A 26,646-nucleotide genomic window follows, 5' to 3' on the forward strand; every position below is an offset into this window, starting at 1 on the left:
TCTTATTATTCACATGAAATATACTCAAATATAATGGGACAGGGTAAAACGTCCATTCTACAGACAACTCCAATTTAAACATGTCGGCACAGTTCAACTTTTTATACTCTTTGGTAGTATCACTATTTTGCTTTCAAAATGAAGGAGGCATGTTTTATACTGTCTAAAATCGCACTGAAATGTCCACTAGAGATAACTAATTTTCGAAATCAGACGTTTAACACATGCATATGAGATCAAAAATCGGCGATCTAGGTTTAAATTAAATTGCATGACAATTTAAATATCGGGACAATTACTAAACTGTTATGCTCAAAATGATTAGTTAATTTTTGTCATTAAAATGATTTAATTACAGTTTCAAAGAAAGGTTTGAAATTATAATGTAAGTAACTTTTTACACACTAAGTTCTATAAATATATCTGAAATTTTGATAAAATGATTTCCCTTTTTGACCTACAAAAAAAAAAAACAAAGACAAAAATCAAACAGGGAATGCTACGTACCAAAATCGCAGCCTCCCCAAAACGAAACCTACAGCACGCAGACGTGCACATCACACACACACACACACAAACACCCACCCACACACACACACACACACACACACACACACACAAAGCCAACAAACGAGGACAAAACGAACAAACAAAGGAACACACACACATACACAAAGCATACACAAGAGGACAAAACGAACAAACAAAGGAACACAGTGGGGCACCGCCTTGGAACGGTCAGTGGCAAAAACACCACTGGGGAGCTTAAACCAGTTTATGGTGCGCACCCAACCTCACTCTCACCCCCACCATGTTCCAAAGACACGGGACAGTATAATTAAAAGTAATCCCCTCCAGGTGAATCTCTAACAAATGTAATGGAAACAAACTTTGACTAAAATGATATTTATAGAACTTAGTGTGTAAACAGTTACTTACATTATAATTTCAAACCTTTCTTTGAAACTGTAATTAAATGCAAGCAATAGACTTCAGGAATTCAATACTGACAGAAATTTTAGTAGATCTAGTAGAATGGTTAGGGGTACACCACCAGAAACTATTATGTCATTCCTTGGTTGGGTGTATTTTTAAAGCGCGAAGTGTATGTAGTGTTTAGTGTCGCGTGTATATATGGTGGTGGACTACTTATTCCTTCAATCTTTTCTGTGAATTAAACGGAATCACTACGTTCCTCCAGATCGACATTGATAATATAATTATCTCCCTTCTCATTGAAACTATAGTTCCAAGTAAACGCTGACTAATGTCACATGATAAAAACATGGCCGCACACTGCAAAATCAGCAGCGTTTTTCGTGCAAATCTATTTAAGGATAAAGTTGCAATTGTCACCGGCGGTGGGACGGGTATTGGCAAAGCAATAACACAAGAGCTACTGTTTTTAGGTGAATGTCATTGATTTTATGATGCTATCCCATTTTTTTCCAGAATACAGTACAGTAACGATATACATTTTGAACCCGTTGTAGCAACAACCACCACTTTTTTGTTAGTTTTGATTTTACGATGAAAGTTATGTTTTTAAGATACGATTTAATTGTGAATATATATGTCATAGTAATCACAAAATATCACAGGTAGTTGTCACAAAGGTCACATAGTTACCGACCTTTGAAAGTTTCCTTTTAGAACCAAATAGAATACCTCATTCCATCTTACCAAGGTGGAAAGATAATCATAATCTGTTGTCAACTAGCCATTTACTGCAGTTTTCAAGTTCCCTGGCAAGTACCTTACTAACAATTCATAATTTTAACATGTCTAAAACATTGCGGAATGATACTTATTTCACTTTGGTAATGATTACATTTTACTCGGACTTTACCCTGTGTAAACCACAGGTGGCAGTAACGTACCTAGGATACAGTATGGGTCCATGAGCCATATGCCCTTAAATTTACTACAATTATAATGTTTTCTTAGGAAAAAAATGACAAGAAGCCATTTTGAAAAAATTTTTGCTCCTGTGACAATGAGCCATGAGAAAGGTGATCAAGAACAGTTTGACATTTGCATTGCTTCCAGGTCCGTATTTTTTTTCCAAAACAATATTTCCTTATCAATGGTTGGTCGCCTTTTCGGCAAAAGATTAATCTTTCAGAAAAATCTTACTTCAAAACCCAGTTCCAAACCGTTTACGCATCACGAGCGAGCAACGGCATACGAAACGATAGTGATTTCTCCACCCGAATAAATCCCACACATTTTTCACATCGAAGTCTCCCCCCTAAAACACATCAAGCTCACAGTGCGAGCTTAAAATAACGTAATAACCGTTCATAACAGACTAAACACAAAGTAACAAGACCGAAAACTAGGTTCAATCCTACTTTGTTACTTACAAATTCGCTATTTAACATTTTCGCTTTCGGAAATTACCTTCGCCTGCCATGATTACCGTTGACAAGACGGTGGTTGTAAAGAACGTTTTCATTGGTGGAGACAGTTTACGTATTTCAAACGTAGCGATAAAATCCAAAGAGTACCCGAATATGAACAAGCAGCGATGGCTCACGAGGATTATTTACTAAATTCAAATAAATAACAACTGGTAAGTAATTAAGTAGAATTGAACCTTATTTTTAGTCTTGTTAGTTTACATTTAGCCTATTCTGACTGCTTGCAGTGCTATTTTTAACTGACATGGTGTACTTGATTTGTTTTACGGGGGAGACTTCGGTGCGAAAAATGTGTGGGATTTATTCGGGTGGAGAAATCACTATCGTTTCGTATGCCGTTGCTCGCTCGTGATGCGTAAACGGTTTGGAACTGGGTTTTGAAGTAAGGTTTTTCTGAAAGATTAATCTTTTGCCGAAAAGGCGGCCAACCATTGATAAGGAAATATTGTTTTGAAAAAAATACGGACCTGGAAGCAATGCACATGTCAAACTGTTCTTGATCACCTTTCTCATGGCTCATTGTCACAGGAGCAAAAATTTTTTCAAAATGGCTTTTTGTCATTTTTTTCCTAAGAAAACATTATAATTGTAGTAAATTTAAGTGCATATGGCTCATGGATCCATACTGTATCCTAGGTACGTTACTGCCACCTGTGGTGTAAACTCTCAAACTTTCAACCAAGACAAAGGTATTAAATCGATATGATATTTCAATGAAAATTCAAATTTTTGTTGCTTGTAGCATCATCTGGGGCATGTGTAGTGAAAAATCTAAATTTGATTTCTAAAAAAGCGTGATATTTATTTCTAAAATCACTATAATTATGTTTATTGTAAAATTTATATATTTTGTTATACCCAAGTGGAAACTGGCAGATACTCGAAAATGCAGCTCTCTGATTAGAACCCTTAATGTACTGTGATGTCATGATAAAGTTATGAATATTAGGATCTTTGTGTGAGTAAAGAATAGCCCTCAAACTATAGCAGTGACCACAGGAAAGATAACTCTTGCCAAGCCTTGTTTCAGGAGTCCACAAAAAACTGAAATGCTCATGTTCACTTTTCAAATCTATCTTACCATGTTACATAGAGGGTATTTAAAATACTGTATGATTTTCAAGACTTAAAAGTGTGCAGATTAGAAAATATAAACTGTTTTCAAAGTATTTGAATGGGGCTAAATTTTCAGTCATACTTTTTTACTGAATGACTTCGTAATCTCTCTAAAGAAACTGGGGAAATGTTCCTTTATAGCGGATGAATAAGTCATGTTGAAATAAATCAAATACATATAGCAGAAAAAATGCAATTAACTGTGGACACTTTTGCACAAAAAACCTGAAAAAGTTGTTACGTGTCAAAATCTAGGACATGACTTTAACACCGCATACAAATTTATCAGTAATATTTACTTTCAAAAACACAATTGATTTGTCATTCATACACATATTAGAGTCCAAAAACATAATTTTATTCCTGTAAATCAAAACTAACACAAAGTGGTGGTTGTTGCTACTCAAACCAATTCACCAACACGACTTCGCAGAGGACAGCTTTCTCTAGAGAGAAAAAAAAAGACTGTAGCTGACTGTATTATCCTACAAGAGGACCTGAGCAAGCTACAAGAATGGGAACATAAATGGAAGGTGGAATTCAACCCCACCAAAGGCGAGGTAATCCATATCTCTCAAAAAAGAAATCCTATACAGTCCAGCTACACCATCCATGGTCACAACCTGACATCTGTCAAGTCTGGCAGATACTTGAGTGTCACTATTGCTGATGATCTCTTGTGGAAGCCACATGCTGAACTAACAGTGAAGAAAGCAAATAACAGTCCTGCCTTCCTGAGAAGGAACCTGACCAGCTGCCCACAAGACTTCAAGGCCAAGTCCTACAAGACACTGCATGGTTGGACCCATACTAGAGTATGCATCACCAGTATGGGACCCGCACACACAGCTTTGCATCCAACAGTTGGAAGCTGTTCAACACAGAGCAGCCCGCTACATCAAAGGTGACTACAGGACAACTAGCAGCACCAGCCAGATGTTAGCAGAGCTCCAACTACAGGCAGACTGCCAAGCTTATAATGGCATATAGGATCACCCATGGACTAGTTGATATCTGCTCCAGCCTACTTCCACCCAGTGACCTCCTCTACGAGAGGTCATAACCTACATTACCTGGTCCCTTTTTGTAGAACGGACAGCTATCTCCATTCCTTCTTCCCCTCTAGTATAAGACTGTGGAACCAACTCCCAGAACAGCTTGCCACATCCCCAACTCTAGAGGACTTCAGAGATGGACTGGCAGACCAGTAGTAGGACAGACACATGTACATTATGTTTTACCGTTTTTATCCTCACTTGTTGTGGCGCCTCACACATAACCCCCACAAATTGTACGACAATATCCCAGAGGGATCATGTACTGTATTATAAGAAGAAGAAGAAGCCAGGGTTTTCAAAAATGAGTGACCCTGCATCAGCATATAAGATTAAGGTTCATGTAAAGTGTTTTGAGACCACCCCTCAGGTGAATTTTGATTTTGGAAATTTATTCTTCAAAGACCGTTTCTATTTATTATAAATACACTGAATTGTTTAGAGGAAGTAGGGAATACATTATACAAAGGTAAGCTTCTTTGAGAATAAGTATTTTGTCTAAAATTGCAGGTACCGGGTACTTCGACAGTCAAGGTTCTATTTTGTAGAAAATATCAAACTTTTTTTTACGAAAGTATTTTATCTTTAAATATGTTTTGTTTGTGTCTGTAACATATTTACCTAGGTACTCCTAGTATTGAAATACAGTTAACTTACATATTTTCTGAAATATAGGAGTATTTTGTCATTTTGACAGCTCTACTTTCACTTTCGTTTTGCAACTTTGGCAACTTTTTGAAATGTAGATGTATTGTAGCAATTTTAACACTGGGAGTACGTGGAGAAATATGTTAGGCACACAATAAGTAAAGACCTAATGTCAAAATATTTTTGAAAAAGAAGTTTGATATTTTTTACAAAACAGAATGTGGACAAGCAATGTACATGCCATATAAGAGAAATATTATTGTACCGAACAAAACAACCTCTCTTGAATGACACGTCTACTCTTTCTGAACAGTTTGGTATACAATGTATGAAAAACAAAGGCCAATGAAGTCTCAAAATATGAAACAAAAATTCACTTGAGGGGCAGTCTCAAACACTTTACTTGAACCTTAATTTACACTTTTTACTGATACTTATGCTCATATCATTTAAGGAATATATCTGTCTAGATGACAAATCAATTGTGTTAATGAACATAAAATTTAAAGATGATGTTTTATGGGATGTTCAAGTCATGTCCTAGATTTTGACCCATAAGTTTTTCAGTTTTTTTTGTGTGTAAAAGTGTCCACAGCTAATTGCATTTTTCTGCTACATGTATTTATTTCATTTTAATATGGTTTATTCATCTATTACAAAGAAAGATTTCCCTAATTTTTTGTTTCAAGAGATTACAAAGCCATTCAGTTTGGAAACTTTTATGTCCTAAAAATCATAATAGTGTAACACCCTCTATACAACACAGTAATAAAGCTAGGGTTGAAAAGCGATTGTTAGCATTTCAATTTTTTTTTTGTGGACACATTTCTTTGAAATCCTTAATAAGGGTTTGCAAGAGTTATCTTTCCTCTGGTTATTGCTACCCTTAGCTATGTTGAATATATGGAATTAGACTTAAATGGAACATTTTCATTTTGCTCTTTTGTTCTCACATAAGTTATAATACAGTTACTACGTATAACTTTGAAAGTTATGAAGGAGTATAGTAACTTGTTCAAGAAGAAATACACAAACTCTCACAGAATAATAGTCTAAAGTTTGCAGGTCTGTACTTCTGAAGTCGTCCCAATCCCTGACTGTAGTTACCTCCCCTAACTGTGTGTTCACATTGTCACTAAGGTAAAGATAAATTTTATTTAGCATTCCTTTGTGAGACAATTAATGTACATAAGCCTACAGAACTTTAGAGTGGCCCTATATTGAGAACAGTTCAAATGGGTGTGTATACTATGCTCTGTTGGGCAGAGCTCTTGTTCTCTTTTTTTTTTCAACATTTTTGTTCTCAGTTGTCTACGAGTTAGTATCTCAATAATTCTTACTCAACTGAATGAAACTTAACACACTTCTCTTGTCATTTTGATGAAATTATGAAATTATGCCCCATTTTGTATTTAGCCATTTTTTAATTAAATTTTTTTTTTTGCAGTTGTCAGCTAGTTAGTTTCTTAGTAAGTATACATCATAAATCAATAATACTTTACACTAATTCTTGTATTTGCCATTTGCCATCATAATTCTGATAGTAGGAACTAAATTTTGTATTTCTTGATGTTGATGTGATAAAATTATCTGCAGTTTTTAAGTCACCTTATCCAAATGTTCAGGGTGAGCTGGCTATAAGTATAGGCAGATAGTCTGTCACCCAGTGTGGATATTTTAACTTGAACATCTTCTCCTGTGAAATACTATCCAGAATTATGAATGTGCTGTAGCATCCCTGCAAGGTCCTCTCCTAAGTTGTTCAAATAACTCCACTTGACCCCTTTCGCAAAAGCTTAAAATTAAACAACTTATTATGGGGAGCCAATTCATGAAGTTCCACTATACTTGGTCTTTAAACCCTGCAAGGTAGGGGCCCCCACTCAGTTTGTTCAAGTTATTTCATTTGCCTACTTTTAGGTGCTAACAAAAAATTGAAAAAACCTAAGAAACAGCTGGGTTTTTTTTTGACTAGATGACTGCACTTTTACAAACTTGGTATGCAACATCCTTTTATAGGCCTTTCTCGGGTTTGTTCAAATTCTTGTGCCTGGTCCCATGTAGGGACAACCAGAGCTACAAATGGAAAATGAAAGTCTTTTTTGGAACCACCTGATGGATCCTTACCAAACTTGATCTGTGTCATTCTTGAATGGTCTTCCCTCAGATTTGTTCAAGTGGTTCTGACTGACCCCTTTTAGGGGCTCCATATCTAAATATAGATAAAAAACTTGGAAAAAACTTTTTATCTTGAACCCCTTGATGGATCATTGCCAGGATTGTTCCATATTGACCTTGCATGGACCTGTCTCTAATTTGTTCAGATAGCTTAAAATAGAAATTTTTTAAATAACTTCTCATTAAATGCTGGAATGATCTTTGTTAAACTTGGTCTGTCACATTACTGGATGGACATTTCTTAGTTTTTGTCGAGCCTGCTTGTGTTGAGCTGGACATAGTCATCAAATTGGCTGTTCAATATATGCTTTAGTGTGTACATCTGTCTGATTTTGTCCAGTTAATGACTTTGACATGCAGAACAATCTTGCATATATTTGGTATGAATGTTATTCTCAATGAAATAAATTGTCTAAGGCCATGTGAGATCTTCTTGGAGCTGTTACTTTGTCTTGTGTGGCGTTTTTGTTTTCAATTGGCTGTAATGTTTGAAGTATTGAGAGTGTGTACACGTAGATAAATAATATGCTTGACCTTTGCCCTTTGGGCATCAACATTCTAGCATTTATTATTATGCCCCGCCGATGAAATCGGGAGGGGGGTATTGAAATGGCAACATGCAAAGTTGTACTGTTCCCCCCCCCCCCACACACACACACACTCCTCCACCCAGTCATGCCCAACACCCGGATCATGCATATTTTTTTTCAGTTTTAGCTTTAGAGTTATTGTCATCACTTGATCAGTGTCGGCATCGGCGTCTGCATCAGCGTTGCCTGGTTATGTTTTATGTTTAGGTCAGCTTTTCTCCTACACTATTAAAGCTATTGCTTTGGAACTTGGAACACTTGTTCACCATCATAAGCTGACCCTGTACAGAAAGAAACATAACTCCATCCTGCTTTTTGCAAGATTAATGGTCCCTTTTGTACTTAGAAAATATCAGATTTCTTGGTTAAGTTTTATGTTTAGGTCAACTTTTCTCCTAAACTATCAAAGCTATTGCTTTGAAACTTGCAACACTTGTTCACCATCATAAGCTGACCCTGTAATCAAGAAACATAATCCATCCTGCTTTTTGCAAGAATTATTGCCCCTTTTGGACTTAGAAAATCAGTTTTCTTGGTTAAGTTTCATGTTTAAGTCAGCTTTTCTCCTAAACTATCAAAGCTATTGCTTTGAAACTTGCAACACTTGTTCACCATCATAAGCTGACCCTGTACATCAAGAAACATAACTCCATCCTTTTTGCAATAATTATTGCCCCTTTTGGACTTAGAAAATAAATTTTCTTGGTTGAGTATTATGTTTAAGTCAGCTTTTCTCATAAACTATCAAAGCTATTGCTTTGAAACTTGCAAGAGTTTTTCACCATCATAAGCGGACGCTGTACGTCAAGAAACATAACTCTATCCTGCTTTTTGCAAGAATGATGGCCCTTTTTTAGACTCATGGGTAGGACAATATTTCTATTATACAAAAAAATCAGATGAGCGTCAGCACCCGCAAGGTGGTGCTCTTGTTATATTTCCATCAATATTTATAATCAACATGTGAAGTTTTGTACCCTCACCCAGTCACCCCCACTGTCCACCCCACCCCCACCTCCAGAAAAAAAAAACATTCATTTTCTGTTAAATTGATTTTGACTAATGAAATTATTTGCTTCTTACTAACATCCTTAACTTTTTGCCGGATATATTTTTTTGCCATTCCTCACCACAAACCCTTTCGGCGGGGAATACCAATTCATCGAATTTGCTTGTTGTTTCTGCATGACTGCAGGTAGGGGTCGCCAGAGCTGAAAAGTTCTTAAACAATTTCTGCTCATGAGCTTTTGGACCAAACTTGATCTGTAGGGGCCTTGGTTGGACCACTTTCAAGTTTGCTGTAATGGTTACTTTTTGGGCTGTCACAGTGCAAGATAGCAAAAGCTTTAAATTGCTTTTAATAGTCTGCCTAATGGATGTTCATGAAATTCTGTCGGAACGAGGTCACAATGTCAATGCCCTCCTCAGGTGAGCGACTTGGGGCCTTTTGTTCAGTTCAAATTTTATGCAGCGATTATAATATTGCCTTTTTGTGTCACACGACTATAATATCCTATCCATTCATTAATTAATTTTCATTTTTTTATTTTAGGATGTAAGGTTATGATAGCTTCTAGAAAGTTGGACCGGTTGTCAGAATCTGCCAAAGTTTTACAATCTCAGATTTCTAATAAGAATGCCCAGCTTGACCATATGCAGTGTAACATCAGACAAGAAGATCAGGTATGTATAAAACTAAGACAAAATATCACACTCTCATGTATATTAAGTACATGGGGCCTATATTGGAGTAACACATGTCTGTTGTTTCACCTTTGTAAGGTACATTCACAGTCTGTGTTGCTAGGCTCAAGATCAAGGTCACATTTGTTGGTAAAAGGTTTGATAGCTTTATTTCATGTCTTTCCATATCTAATTTCATAAAATTAGCATAAAAGTTTTTACCTCATCAACATGACATGCCCTTCACTTCCCAGTATACACCTTGGCATTGTTTTGTCACAGCACCATATATCATCAGATTGTGAATTTCATGATTCAGACATTGTTACACAATTACTATGATCATGGTCTAAATATTACTGCTCTGATGTTTCGTTATAAAAGTCTGTTGTTTTGCTGAATACAGCTATCTTGGCGAAAATTTGATATACTGTGAAAATGCCTAAAGTTATTGATACTTTAACAACAAAAAAAAGAAGTCTAATTATAAAAAATGATTAAGCTATGGTGAGGTAAACAATTTCTTTAAAAGTTATTACCGGTAGAGACGAATTTTGCAAATTTAGTGAAAAATGTAGATTTTTAACTCAGTTGAATTTTGATCAGGGTGAGTTATCAGTATAGGTGGTATATGTTAACAGACAAACTGTAAATGCAGTCATTCTATGCTTCATCTGAACTGTCAATGAGTAGCATTGAGTCACACAGTCATTGGAATATAACAGGAAAAATATCTCCCCAAACCTACCTTCATCAGTCTTTCCAAGGCTTTGATTTCATATTGTTATCATTCATGTGATTAGTTCAGAATCCCATAACTGGAGGTTGGTTATCGATTTTTATTGATAAAAAATAAACACACAAAAGTGCTTTATCAGAAACAGAATTCACCACTATGTTTTTTTCTTGATTTATATATATGATACAATACACTTTAAAAGATAGAAAACACACAGCTATAAACTATGTATGTTAAAGTACTTTCATTTTCATTGACGGCAAATAAAACAGAAAATGTCCCGAAACCCATGACACAAGTTGCTTACCACTTCGTCACCAAAGCTCATTTGAAACTGCTTCTTTGTTTGACCAACATCCCAAAATGTAATTGTAAAATTGAAAAGTCTTTCACGATCAACTGTAAGATCTGTTGTTCAGAGTGAAAGAATTTCAAAGTAAAAGAAATTTTCTATTTATTAACCCTTAGCCTGCTGCAGGCGAATTTAACAGCCTTTGCAAACAGCTTGGAACCAGATCAGATGCCGATTAAATCGGCATCTGATCAGGTTCCAAGCTGTTTGCTACTCTGACAATATTTCTTCCAATTTTGGAGCAAATTGAATAAACTTTACAATTTTAGCAGACAACATTTCCAGCAGACGACAATTTATCTACCATGCTAATGGTTAAATACTTTTCAACAGTCATCACTTAAGTTTATCCATTGGTAGTGTGTACCAATAAAAAATATACTTGATATTTTCACTGTGATAACACCAGGTATATTTCTCAATAATTTTTGAGAAAAAAAAAACATGCAGTATTTGTTAATTAGTGATTTACAAATATCAGTTTTCATCTTTTAGTAATTTCTTATTCTAGGTCAAAGATCTTATCTCTACAACTGTATCTAGATTTGGTAGGCTAGATTTTCTTGTGAACAACGGAGGGGGTCAGTTCCCGAGTCCTGCATCTGATATCAAATTGAAAGGTTGGAATGCTGTGATAGAGACAAACCTGACTGGTACATTCCTGTGCTGCAGAGAAGGTATGACAACACTAAATGCTAATTTGCAGATCATTCGGAAATACCATAGTCATTCCACAGTGTCACAACATGCAACAGATTTTGAAAATAGAATGGTTTTTAACCTTTATCATGCTGGACATGATAGTTTCTGCTTTTGGGACCAGTGTAGATCATGATCACCTTGCAACTCTAACAGAGAGTTAACACTAAAAATCAAAGTACACAAAGAACTCCTAGTACAGTCTATATTAAAAAGTGTGTTAACCCATAATTTAGTTGACACATGAGTATATTACTGTTGTAAGATGTAGATTTAATTTGTTGACGAATAGTTGGATTTGCCACATATGTATATTACTCTTGTGTTATGTAAATATATTTATTGATAAACAGTGGGATTTGGCACATCAGTAAAAAACTTTTGTGTTATACAGATTTAGTTTATTGATGAACAGTGGGATTATTGTGTTAATTGTTATAGCTCACAATCAATGGATGGCTGAACATGGTGGGGTAATTGTCAACATTATTGCAGATATGTGGAAAGGTTTCCCCATGATGAGGTAAATTTTTCAATCAGCACCAAACTAGTGCTGTATACATTTATTTTTTAGCTTGACTATTCGAAGAATTTCGAAGAATAGGTAGGACTATTGGACTTGTCCATGCTTAGGCATCAGCTTCCTGATTTGGTTAATTTTTTGTATGTAAGCTGGTATCTTATTAAGCGCTTGTTTGAATGGATTGAAACTTCACAAATTAAATTAAGTTCTGTGAAAAACTGACTAACATTACACAGGTTCAATAACTATTTTGTTTTTTATACCCCCTCCAAACATGTGCTTAGTGTTCCTCTACCAAAATTGTTCAAATTATGCCCATGGGATGTAAAGAGGTCCTGCCCTAGGGGTCCCAAGTTTAACATAGACTTATATAGGAAAAAAATTAAAAATCTTCTTGTCCTAAAGTTCAAGGCCTAGGTCTTTGATATTAGGTGTGTAGCATTGCCTAGTGGATCTCTAACAAGATTGTTCAAATTATACCCCTGGGGTGAAAAGAGGCCCCGTCCTGGGGGTCACTTGTTATATGAGTTATATAGGAAAAAGTACTTGAAGATTATTATGTCTCCCCCAGGAGACATATTGTTTTTGCCCTGTCCGTCCGTCCGTCCGTACGTCACACTTCATTTCCGAGCAATAACTGGAGAACCATTTGACCTAGAACCTTCAAACTTCATAGGGTTGTAGGGCTGATGTAGTAGACGACCCCTATTGTTTTTGGGGTCACTCCGTCAAAGGTCAAGGTCACAGGGGCCTGAACATTGAAAACCATTTCCGATCAATAACTAGAGAACCACTTGACCCAGAATGTTGAAACTTCATAGGATGATTGGCTATGCAAAGTAGATGACCCCTATTGATTTTGGGGTCACTCCGTCAAAGGTCAAGGTCACAGGGGCCTAAACATTGAAAACCATTTCCGATCAATAACTAGAGAACCACTTGACCCAGAATGTTGAAACTTCATAGGATGATTGGCCATGAAGAGTAGATGACCCCTATGCATTTTGGGGTCACTCCATCAAAGGTCAAGGTCACAGGGGCCTGAACATTGAAAACCATTTCTGATCAATAACTAGAGAACCACTTGACCCAGAATGTTGAAACTTCATAGGATGATTGATCATGAAGAGTAGATGACCCCTATTGATTTTGGGGTCACTCCATCAAAGGTCAAGGTCACAGGGGCCTGAACATGGAAAACTATTTCCGATCAATAACTAGAGAACCACTTGACCCAGAATGTTGAAACTTCATAGGATGATTGTACATGCAAAGTAGATGACCCCTATCGATTTTGGGGTCAGTCTATTAAAGGTCAAGGTCACAGGGGCCTGAACATTGAAAACCATTTCCGGTCAGTAACTTGAGAACCACTTGACCCAGAATGTTGAAACTTCATAGGATGATTGATCATGCAGAGTAGATGACCCCTATTGATTTTGGGGTCACTCTGTTAAAGGTCAAGGTCACAGGGGCCTGAACTTTGAAAACCATTTCCGATCAATAACTCGAGAACCACTTGACCCAGAATGTTGAAACTTCATAGGATGATTGTAACATGCAGAGTAGATGACCCCTATGATTTTGGGGTCACTCATTAAAGGTCAAGGTCACAGGGCCTGTACATGTAAAACATTTTCGGAATAACTTGAGAACCACTTGACCCAGAATGTTGAAACTTAATAGGATGATTGCTCATGCAGAGTAGATGACCCCTAACTTATTTTGGGTCACTTGGAAAGGTCAAGGTCACAGGGCCTGAACATTGATAAACCATTTCCGATCAATAACTCGAGAACCACTTGACCCAGAATGTTGAAACTTAATAGGATGATTGAACATGCAGAGTAGATGACCCCTATTGATTTTGGGGTCAGTCTATTAAAGGTCAAGGTCACAGTGGCCTGTTCATGTAAAATCATTTTTTGGAAATAACTTGAGAACCACTTGACCCAGAATGTTGAAACTTAATAGGATGATTGCTCATGCAGAGTAGATGACCCCTACTTATTTTGAGATCACTTGGTCAAAGGTCAAGGTCACAGGAGCCTGAACAGTGACTTGAGAACCACTAGGCCAAGAGTGTTGAAATTTAGCGGGATGACTGGACATGCCAAGTAGATGATCCCTATTGCAGCCAACCATCAGTGTCTCTTTGACTTTCGCTCCTGACCCCTATTAACCTCTTGCCTATAGGACTTTGCATTGGGGGAAACATGCGCTTTTTTACAAAAGCATTTTCTAGTTAGATCATAGTTCCTAGACTGTTTAATTATAATTACCTGATGACCCTAAGTGATTAGGGGTCACCTGACTGTGACCTTGACCTACTGACCTACTTTCTTGTTTTTTAAGGTACAGCCTTGAAATTTGGATGACATGTACAGTTAAGCACACAGATCTTAAGACTGACTTTCAGTGACAATGAATGTGACCCACTGACCTACTTTCTTTATATTTTAGCATCGGTTTGCCATTTGAAACATGTGGCTCATATTACTCAGGTGAGTGATCCAGGGTCATCATGACCCTCTTGTTTGTATTTTGCTTTGTAAATGCAACTGCTCAGATACTACAAGTAGGAATTACACCAAACTTTACAAAAGTGATCACTGCCAAGCCTAGTTGTTCTTATCATTAGCATGTTTGTGTTTGGTGAATAAGTATGGACCTTGATTTGTCAAGTTTTATGAAGTATTGGCCATGTCTCTTATTATATTATTGGGGGTATTTCCACAAAACCTTACAAGAGTGATCAGTGCCAAGACAAATTGTGCATATTGTCGACATGTTCCAGTTCATTGATTTTCAGCGGAGTTATGGCCCTTGGTTTTTCCTTATTTTACAATGTTTACATTACTTGACAAATACATGTACCTCAGGGCTGAATTTCACCAGTCCTCACAATTGATCATTGTGAAGCATAGTAGTGGTGCATGTTTTCAGCATGCACTGTTCTACTTATTTTCGGTGGAGTTATGACACATTATTTGTCAAATTCTTTGATGTCTGTGCTATGTCTATACGACTGGTTGGAATTCAATCAAACTTCGCAGGAGTGATCAGTGAAGCCTTGTCATGCCCTCTCCGGAGAAGAAGGGATATATTGCTTTGCACCTGCCAGTTGGTAGAGTGAGGTTTCCGCCCAATAACTTGAGAACCACATGAGCCAGGACCTTTAAACTTAGTAGCATGATTGGGCTTATGAAGTAAATGAACCCTATACTTTTTGGGGTCAGTAGGTCAAAGATCACTCAGGCCTGATCATTTTAAACGGTTTCAGCCCCAATAACTTAAGTACTTGACCCAGGATCGTAAAATTTGGTAGCATGGTTAGACTTCTGAAGTAGGTGACTCCGATAGTTTTTTGTTTCAGTAGGTCAAAGTCACAAGAGCCCAAATCTTGAAAACAGTTTCCACTCAATAACTTTAGAGTCACTTGACTCAAGACCTTAAAACTTAGTAGCATAATTGGGATTAAGAAATAGATGATCTCTGTTGTTTTTAGATAAAGTAAGTCAAAGGTCAAGGTCACAGCAGCTTGAAGATCTTGAAAATAGTTTCCGCTCAATAACTTAGAGCCACTTTAAACTTTGTAACATAATTAGGATTAAAAAATAGATGACATCTATTGTTTTGGGGCTAAGAAGGTCAAAGGTAAAGGTCATAGGGGCCTTAATCTTGAAAGCGGTTTCTGCTCAATAACTTGAGAACCACTCAGTCAAGAACCTTCGGACATGACAGCATGATTTGGCTTATGAAGAAGTTGACACTTATTGTTTTAGTGTCAGTAAGTCAAAGGTCAAGATCACAGGGGCCTGAACCTTGAAAATGGTTTCCGCCCAATAATTTGAGAACAGTTCAGCCCAATACCTTCAAACTTGATGGCATGATTGGGCTTATGAAAAAGATGACTCCTAATGGTTTAGGTCATGACTCCTAATGGATTAAAAGTCAAGGTCTCAGGGACCTGAACCTTAAAAACTGTTTCCGCTTGATTACTTGAGAACCACTTGACCTAGTATCTCCAAACTTGATAGGTTGATTGGATTTAGGAAGTCGATGACCCCTAATGTTTTGAACTTTAGTAGGTCAAAGGTCAAGGTCAAAGTGATCGCGATACTGAAAATGGGACAACCCATCATTAGGGGTATACATGTTTTAGAAACATCGCTTGTTATGTATAACCTTGGAATGTTATGGTTCATTGATTTTTCCTGGATTTATGGGCACATATTTCTGGCATGTCTGCATGTTAAGTGATAGGAGACACATATATTTAATAAAAAACAGTCTCTTAATTTGTGTTTTTCAGTCATACTGGAGCTGCACGTGCTGCAGTTGACAACCTTACAAAATCTCTGGCTATAGAATGGGCATCTCATGGTGTTAGAATTAACTCAGTTGCACCAGTAAGTACCTTTAGTCCAGTTAGGGCTGAGACATTTTACTGTACAGCTTTAGTCTAGAAAGTACTGAGACCATATACCACACAGCTTAAGGCAAGAAAGTACTGAGGCTATTTACCACACAGCTTCAGGCCAGGAAGTACTGAGGCTATTTACCACACAGCGTTAGGCCAGGAAGTACTAAGACCATACCATACAGCTTTAGGCCAGAAAGTACTGAGACCATACCACACAGCTTTAGGCCAGAAAGTACTGAGACCATACCACAAAGTTTTAGTCCAAAAAGTACTGAGACCATATACCACACAGCTTAAGGCAAGAAAGTACTGAGGCTATTTACCAACACTTCAGGCAGAATACTGGCTATTTACAACAGCGTTAGGCAGGATGTATGAGAACATTCACACAGCTTAGGCCAGAAGAACTGGCTATTTACTGTACAGTTTAATCAGGAAGTACTAAGACATACCATACAGCTTTAGCCAGAAAGTACTGAGACCATACCACACAGCTTTAGGCAAGAAAGTACTGAGACCATTACCACACAGCTTTAGGCAGAAGTACTGAGACCTATACCACACAGCTTAAGGCAAGAAAGTACTGAGGCTATTTACCACACAGCTTCAGGCCAGGAAGTACTGAGGCTATTTACCACACAGCGTTAGGCCAGGATGTACTGAGAACATACCATACAGCTTTAGGCCAGAAAGTACTGAGACCATACCACACAGCTTTAGGCAAGAAAGTACTGAGACCATATACCACACAGCTTAAGGCAAGAAAGTACTGAGGCTATTTACCACACAGCTTCAGGCCAGGAAGTACTGAGGCTATTTACCACACAGCGTTAGGCCAGGATGTACTGAGAACATATCACACAGCTTTAGGCCAGAAAGAACTGGGGCTATTTACTGTACAGTTTTAATCCAGGAAGTACTAAGACCATACCATACAGCTTTAGGCCAGAAAGTACTGAGACCATACCACACAGCTTTAGGCCAGAAAGTACTGAGACCATACCACACAGCTTTAGGCAAGAAAGTACTGAGACCATATACCACACAGCTTAAGGCAAGAAAGTACTGAGGCTATTTACCACACAGCTTCAGGCCAGGAAGTACTGAGGCTATTTACCACACAGCGTTAGGCCAGGATGTACTGAGAACATATCACACAGCTTTAGGCAAGAAAATACTGTAGACCATACCACACAGATTTAGGCCAGAAAGTACTGAGACCATACCACACAGCTTTAGGCCAGAAAGTACTGAGACCATACCACACAGCTTTAGGCAAGAAAGTATGTATACTAAGACCATACCACACAGCTTTAGGGCAGAAAGTTATGAGACCATACCATACAGCTTTAGGGCAGAAATTACTGTGGCCATACCACACAGCTTTAGGTAAAAAAGTACTGAGACCATACCACACAGCTTTAAACTACTTGTCATTTTACACAAAAGTTGCTCTGTAGCATCCTGGCATGGACCTCTCTCAAGTTTGTTCAGATGCAGGGCTTCGGAAATTTTCTGGTTTGTCGGTTTTGGACCGATTTTTGACTTTTCAGACCGATTCATGAAGTGAAAAAAACGAAAAAAATCGGTCCCGTAAAAATGGAGAAAAGTATAGATTTCGGTCTGATATCTCAACACACCATCTACTGCCAAGCAGGAAATTGTTGGTCGCACCCTCAGATAATCAATAAACGTGTCAAACGGTCTGATTGTCACTTTGTTAATCGGTCCGTAATAAGCACGTGACGCAATCAGTGCTCGCGCGGCACATCCTTTAATGTTTGCAGACAGCCGACTGCAATGTATTAAACATTTTTGACAGGTTTCCAAATATATCTGACTGGATCCAAATCATTTCGACGGGGATCCACTTCTTTTATTTAGAATCCGACGGATGGTTTATTTCAAAAGACTATGTTTGATCACGGTAAAAAACAAATGGTCACTGCATTCAAAGAGCTATAATATAATATACTTCTTTGCTGCATTTAATCAAAGAGCTATAATTGTACATTATAGGTCTTTGATTTAATGAGACATCACACGGAAAACCGATCAAAATATTTTTTATAATTACTTGATTTGAAAAAATTACAAGATTCATTTGTTGGGGCTCCAGTTGAAACAAGTGCAGAAAATTGTCTTTGCAACCTGACTGTGCAAAAAAGAAAAAGAAAAAAATTGGACTGGCAAACACGAATGATAAAGAAAACCGGAGTGGCACTGTTTATCAAATCGGTCTTTTAAAAAACGTTTCAAAATGAAATTTTGTTTACATCAGAAGAGAACATATAACTTTATAAAATGTAGTTGCTTATTGAAGTACAACATAAGTGAAATGAAATATCCGTGGCCAACACACGTGACCTTTTAGTACTATACATGCGGGAAATTCGATCTCAGCGTTCATATAACGTACACATTCGGTCCACGGCAGAGTATTCTTAAAATACTGAGTCTGTTTAGCAGAGAGAATATGTGTCGTTTAATTCACTTTGACGCATTGTATTTTATAGAATTCCGTCAAAGAATGAGGAAATATCACAAAGTATCTGCCGTGTATATGGTACTGGTCACGTGCGTTGGCTTTTAGACTAGTTATGCACACGGTGCCTCAATGCCTCGGTAATTTTATCCTTACAAGTATTTTCTCGGAAAAACATCGAAATTTAAACAAAGTAACGATCACACATAACACTGAATAACTGTCTTCATTGTATGGAAACACGCGGTGACCGGTAACTCAGTTTTAATGCATGACATGCTTATTTCTTTGGAAGTGTCTAGGGGTATGGATCCGTACCTCTAGAATCTGATTCTAGAGGTACGGATCCGTACCTCTAGACAAGCCTGTTGGGGGTTTTCTAGGGGTACGGACCTCCATTTTTCTAGAGATTCAGGGTCAGTTACATTTCAAATTTTGTTGAAAATGAAATAACAAATGACATTTCATCAGAATTCACCTTAAACTTGGATCTAAATGGTTTACAGATAACAACGTTCGTCCGATTTGTTACATTTTCTTTCGGAACATAAATAACCGAGGAACACCAAATAAATCACGAGGATTCAAAATGGCAGAAAAAAAGATATAAAGATTAAACAAAATTGTGTTAAATATGTTGGGGAAAAACTTTTTTTAATTGATAATTAACCCTTAGTGTATTTGTGTTTTTCACACATTCGGTAGTTGTTACGATCGAGATGCAAAAAAAAAAAGGTGGGACGTTTTAACAAACAGTTTCTTTTACTTAATGTCGCTTAATTGATTATTAAACAATCAGTTCCATGCTGATTATCATTATACCTTGTTAAATAACAAAATAAATTGGTGCATATTATATTATGCCTAATTAATTAATTTATTTATATTTTTTGCTGAATTTCAAATAGAATTCATTTAAGGGATAGATTCATTCATTAATCTAGCTGTTATGGATCAACAGTTTATTTGACAACAAACTAATCGACACGGAACAGTGTATTCATTTGGAGTTCCTCGGTTATTTAGGTTTTGAAAGAGAAGATAAACAATCGGGTGAACGCTGGTATCTGTAAACCAATTAGATCCAAGTTTTAACTGAAGACTGGTTAAGACTTATTTGTTATTTCATTTTCAACAAAATTTAAGATGTAAATAACCCTAAATCTCTAGAAAAAGGAGGTCCGTACCCCTAGAAAACCCCTAACAGGCATGTCTAGAGGTACGGATCCGTACCCCTAGACACTTCCTATTTCTTTACTTTATCATGTTTTACAAAATATGTAATATTGGGAATGCGGTTGGTTGGGTAGCGCCGATGTCAGGATTTTCGTTTCGGACCGATTGAGTTACCAAAATTTCCGGAGCCCTGTTCAAATGGTTCTGCTTGACTGAATTTTAGAAATAGAAAAACCTTCAGATGACTTCTTATGAATGGCTTGATGGATCGTCACCAAACTAGGCTTGTAGCATCCTTAGTTTGATATGTGTTTCAGGTTAGTTACAGTGGTTCTATCTAACCACTGTAAGGTGCTGACAGTGCTATAAATAGTATTTAGAGACTTACCGTAAGCCCTCTTTACACAAGGGAAACGATCTGTTTATATAGTGAAATTGTTGAGTGAACACCGATTGACAATCATAATCCTGTCCATGTTATACCAGTGCAATAGAAAAGTAAGCTATCTGTGTTACCTGCTATACATGATAACACAGTCATGCATCTGATAGTCCTGAAATTGTTTTCTTTGGTTTTCTTTTTTCCAATACTTTGATGCATGTATATGGTAGCAGAGATCATTCTCTTTCCAGCAATAGCTTTCTCAACAAATTTTACCTTGTGAAATTCTATGGGTTTTAACATTAAAAAAAAAATTGTCTGTTGACAAATTTTACCACAAAAATGTCACACTTTCCACCAGGGCATTAAGTGATTTGTTCTTTACATATTTTTCATTTCAAAGTGCTGATCTTTACAGTAATTACTACTAATTATGTATGATTTTTTTTCATGCCAAGAGGTAAAAAGTGCATGCTTTGCATGAGATACTATTAACATAGCCACCTAAGTCTACAATAAAGTTTTAGCGGAGTTGTCTCCATTTTTCCAGATTTTTTAACCCAGGATCATTTTTTTCAGCTCAAATAACTCTTTTTCAGAAATTTTCAAAATGATACCTAAAATATTTTTTCAGACTGCTTACTTTGATGCGGTTAGCTACATATATATCTAAAATAGATAGTGCCTACTTGAAGTTTGTATTTTTAGTTACAATGACTACAAATAGAAAAAAAAACTGTAAAAGACTTCTTACTGTGAACCGCTTGATGGACCCGACTAAATTTGGTCTGTAGTAATCTTGTATTGATCTCTGCCAAATTTATTCGAACGATTCTGCTTGACCTCTTTTATGGAGCCACCAAAGCTATAAATAGTTAAACCTTTAAACAGCTTCTTCTCATGAACTGCCTGAATGATCATCACTTAACTTGATTTGAGAATCCTTAGATCTTTCAGAACGTTTTACATTGTTCCTCTTGACCGCTTTTATGGGTACGCAGGAGCTAAAACTAGAAAAAATCTTTTAAACAGGATTTGCTGTGTCAAGTCTGTTCATATCGTTCTGCTTGACTTCTTTCAGGGTCCAACAAAACTGAAAGAGATAAACCTTTAAACAACTTCTCATGAACTGCTTAATGTATATTAATAATAAAGTCTTTATTGAAGGAGGAAGCATAGCTACTGGTAGTCATTGACCAGTCTGTCCTGTGGTCCTCATTATATACATGTATCCTAGTACTTATATTAATATTTTACAAGTGTGTCATTTCAAAGCTTGGTTTTGTATCATTCTTGTAGGGACTTCTATCAAGTTTATGTAAATGGTCCCACTTTACTTATTTCAAGGGCCTCCTGGAGCTAAATATAGAAGAAAAACAGTTTTGATAACCAGTTTGAGTGTCCCAGGGTTTTTTATAATGTTATGGCACTTGAGATGGAGTTCTTATCCTATGTTCACGGGACTTAGTCAACATGTTTATGGGAATAATATCTGGGCCAAGTTCCATAACTGTCTGGATCCTTGAAGTTGCTTGGGTTATGGTCCTTGAATAACTTAAAATTGCAAAAGTTAGCAGTGTCCTTAACTTCAGCAGATCTTATCCAATGTTCACCAATTATCTTGGCCAAGTTTGATAACCAGGTGGATAGTCCTTCTTGGTTTCTAGTTATGCCCCTTGAATTTAGAAAATTTACATGTCTGCTCTGTAAGTATTTTGAAACTCACAAACAATTTGCTATGATGACCTGATGGGCATATATTGTGACAGTTTGCCAATCTTGTTAGTTATTTTGCTTTTTTTTTTTCAGGGAAGTTCAATATATTCAGAAACAGCAGCTGCCAACTATGGATCACCAGAAATATTTAACAGGAGTATCCCCGGAATTCCGGCGAAAAGACTAGGAACTGTTGAAGAGGTTTTTTTTCACATTTTGATAAGAACAATAATAATAATAGGCCATAATAATAATAATAATAATAACAATGGTAATGAAAATAATAGTAATGACAAGTTACATAACTGTAGCTTCTATTTTGTCAAAATTATGCTCCTTTTTAATTTTGAATTTCAAGTGAAGGGTTTTTGTCAGAAACTACAAGGTCAAATGCTTTCAGACTTCACAAATTTCTTTAGCATCATGAGATGACCTTACGGGGCAAGTTACAAAACTCTAGCTTTTATTTTGTAGAGATAGACCCTAAAATTTTCCAAAAAAGAAATACATTAAACTAGAATTGTCACAGGAGTAAATTATACCCCCACCATACGTTCCTGTCATAGAAGAATAGCAACCATCAACCATAAGAAATTTTAGAAATACTTATAATAATATAAAACGTAAAAAAAAGCTTAATACTTAAAAAATATTTTTACTTCTCTTTGGAGTACTTCATCCTGGGCTTCCTCCGCACATTTAAGTAATACATGTACTAGTATATGTGCCCAGTATGAGGGATGAGGTAAATATGAAAATCTCTAATGTAAGAGATACACTGAAAATGAATACAAAAAAAAATGTCTTACCGACACATGTTACAACAGAAAAATGTCTATACTTTTTACATAGGACTAATAATAAAAAAGTTAGCAAAGTACCTAAAATATTGAAAGTCTAAAAATAGAATTTCTAAAAATAGACTAATTCTTGGAATTTGAGGGGAAGTAACTCAGTACAAAAGTTAAAAAAAGGTTACTTCCCTATGGCCCTAAGCCAATCAAAATTATATACAGTGAAAATGCATCAAAATTAACCTTAAATTCTAAGTAAAAGGGGGCATAATTCATGAAAAATTGTAGTCAGAGTTATGCATCTTGTGTCCCCTTATGTGGGTGATGAGGTGGAACATCTATCTTAAGTTTGAATCAATTCCATTTAGTAGTAACTGAGATGTAGTGAAAATGCATCAAAATTTACCTTAAATTCTAAGTAAAAGAGGGCATAATTCATAAAAAGTTGGTGTCAGATTTTTTATGCACCTTGTGTCATAAGATGGGATGATAAGGTGGAACATCTATTTTAAGTTTGAATCAGTTCCATTTAGTAATACCTGAGATATAGTGAAAATGCATCAAAATTAACCTTAATGATGTGGATGAACCTTAATGATGTGGGTGGAACATCTATTTTAAATTTGAATCAAATCCATTTAGTAATAACTGAGATATAGTGAAAATGCATCAAAATTAACCTTATATTTTAAGCAAAAGGGGGCATAATTCATGAAAAATTGGTGTCAGAGTTATGCACCTTGTGTCACATGATGTGGGTGATAAGGTGGAACATATATTTTAAGTTTAAATCAAATCCATTTAGTAATAACTGAGATATAGTGAAAATGCATCAAAATTAACCTTAAATTCTAAGCAAAAGGGGGCATAATTCATGAAAAATTGGTGTCAGAGTTATGCACCTTGTGTCACATGATGTGGTTGATAAGGTGGAACATCTATTTTAAGTTTAAATCAAATCCATTTAGTAGTAACTGAGATGATAGATTTCGGGACGCGACACAATGGGAAAGGGCAAAACTGACCCCTATATAGCACCCCCCCACCCCAAACTTGTTAGGTGGGGGTATAATAAAGTCTAGAAATTGATTTCTAAGTTCTTCAAATAACAAAAAATGATTTTACATTAATTTGAACAGTGTACATATTCATAGATAGGAAAATTATTTTACCATCAAGCCTTCAAATAGTTGAGCATTCTGTCAAGACAGATCGTTTGTAAATACTGCAGTGACCCATTCCACTTGAAAATGGACATAATTACCTATGCCTGTCAGGTGACACTTGCATTTGAATGGCGTTCTGTAAAACATGCATATTTACTTTATTTCAGATTTCTGCTGCTGTTTGTTTTCTTTTATCACCTGCTGCAAGCTTTATATCTGGAGAAACTCTGAAAGTGGATGCTGGCGCTAGTTTATATAGCACAATGTGGGAAATACCAGGTCAGACTTGAAAACATTTTTGTTTTGTTTTTTTAAAAGCCTTTTTATGCCAGTCTTTACATTATGCCTCTGCCGTTAAAAATGTTGAGCACATAGTTGTTAACCCTGTGCACGAGTGTGTTCTTCTGGCAACTGTGTGTCCACACAAATCTTGTCCACTGGAGACTTGGAAGTTGAAATAACTTTGCAACTATGTTCCTAATTACTGATGATGTGTAAAATGGAACGACTTAAAACCATTACAGCCCTCTTGTTTCTAGATTTATGATCCTCCTACAGTTTCCATTCAGTTGAAATGAAACTTTTTATACATAAAGTAAACATGTCCATTTTGTCTGGAAGTTTGAGTCCAATTTTGATAGTTCTGCCCCTTTTTTCAGACTTTATTGAACATTTTCAGAAGGCAAAAGCCGCATGCATCATACCAAGTTGATATCATTTTTGTTCCTTTTATCTTGAAAACTGCGGACTAGATAAATTTCTTAATTGGCTCTGTGTCACCGACAGGATTACTTGTTTCACTGCTTGATTAAATGCAGGTTCCACAGTTTCTAGCCTTCTATGTAGCTGTTATTTTGATGTCTTTTCCAGATCATAACAGAATACCTGCTTACAAATGGGAAACAGACAATGTTGACAGTAATAATGACAATGACAATGGATCAAAGTCAAAATTATGAACTGAATATCAGTCAACTTTATTCTTTGTATTGCGTTATTAATCAGTTCAGGATTCTTGATGGATGATTAACCAAGAGAAAGAACATCTTTCTTAATCTGCCATTGACATTTTATTATCAGTTTTAATGTTACCAGTAAATCAACAAGAAATCAATTTGGAATTGGTACGGTTAAACATCACTTGCACCTGGGCATGAAGTGTTAGAACTGATTCCACAGCAATGATTCTCGAGTGACTTGCTACTAAATTCTGTCAGATCATTCTGTTTTATTAAAAAAACAGCCACCTGTGAGCAGACTAAAATACTTTGTAAAGTCCAGCTAAAATGATTCAACAATATTTCTATTTTAAGCTCTAGTAGCCCTTTATATTATTACCAGATTAAGTACTTAATTTGAAGTTGTTTAAGAAATAATATATCTCATCCAGTGATTTGTCGTTGAATAAATCATTGTTTTTGGAGTTCAGATGCGAAGGAATTATATCACGAGGGCGCGGCCCGAGTGATATAATAATACGCATCTGAACGACAATGATTTATTCAAGAGCAAATCACTAAATGAGATATATTATTATGATTCTAACACTATACCAAGGATTTTTAAGTACATCCTTGACGACATTCATTAACAATTTGCTCATTTTCAATCGGTTTCTTTTCCAGCGCGCCGCTATGCCATTTGACGCCATGACATAATAATTGTGACGTCAGAACAGTGATTTGTTGTATAATAATTCACTGTTTTCTGCCTTCTTTGTTTAATAGGAAATTGAATCGGATCGTGTTAGAATTAAAGGTATTTAAAAAAAAAATTGAAATGTTTTTCTATATTTAGCTTAGGTGAGCAACTTAGGCCCATTTGGTCTGCTTGTTCTGTATCAGTGTTAGCCTAATCTTTCAAGCTTTGAAATGATTTAAGATACAGAAACTCTGAATTCAGACACTCCTAGTTTTAAAAAGAAAGTTTATAAAGGTGTTCAACCAACCTGTCATTCCAACATACTTTCGTGTAGATGACCATTTCCTACAAGTAGATCTTGTTTGAATTATAAAAACATTCAGCGCCTTCAACTATAATTTATTCAACAATCATTTACTTAACAACATCCACAATTTCTTTGTGGCAATTTGTATGAAGCTGCTGAACAGTTCTTCTTTCACTGTCCAATGTACCTTAACCAAAGTTTTCCATTATTTACCAGTTCTAGACAGTACATCCTAAAGTTGGTATTAATTATTTATCCAATGAAGAAAATTCTTCTCTTCACTGAAGTCTAGCGATACATTTAATTAACCAGATGCTTTGAAACTTCCATTAATATATATATTAAAGGAAATTTATCTACCTCCTACGAAAATTGTAAATACTCAGAATAATAACTCCTGGCTTGATAAAGGGTAATCAAATTCCTTTAAGTTTTTTTCATCCCTTTTTACTGATCGCTCAATATCCGGCTTCCGGCGGTCAACATTTAGCTTGTGTATGTGATAGAGGCTGTATTTTTCAACTGATCTTTATGAAATTTTGTCAAA

At 36.2% G+C, this 26,646-nt stretch overlaps 1 protein-coding gene across 1 annotated transcript; it reads left to right on the top strand.

Annotated features, from left to right (window-relative positions):
* The first annotated feature begins 1,268 nt into the window (after nt 1-1,268).
* LOC123559626 (peroxisomal trans-2-enoyl-CoA reductase-like) lies at nt 1,269-25,272 on the top strand. The gene is made up of 8 exons (XM_053552533.1): nt 1,269-1,409; nt 9,563-9,693; nt 11,296-11,461; nt 11,925-12,006; nt 16,322-16,418; nt 22,285-22,392; nt 24,319-24,430; nt 25,022-25,272. The coding sequence occupies exons 1-8, from the start codon at nt 1,286-1,288 to the stop codon at nt 25,108-25,110; spliced, it is 909 nt and encodes a 302-aa protein (XP_053408508.1). The 5' UTR covers nt 1,269-1,285; the 3' UTR covers nt 25,111-25,272.
* The last annotated feature ends 1,374 nt before the right edge of the window (nt 25,273-26,646 follow it).

The sequence above is a fragment of the Mercenaria mercenaria genome, chromosome 10 (genome assembly GCF_021730395.1).
Source record: "Mercenaria mercenaria strain notata chromosome 10, MADL_Memer_1, whole genome shotgun sequence".
Classification (NCBI taxonomy): Eukaryota; Metazoa; Mollusca; class Bivalvia; order Venerida; family Veneridae; genus Mercenaria; species Mercenaria mercenaria.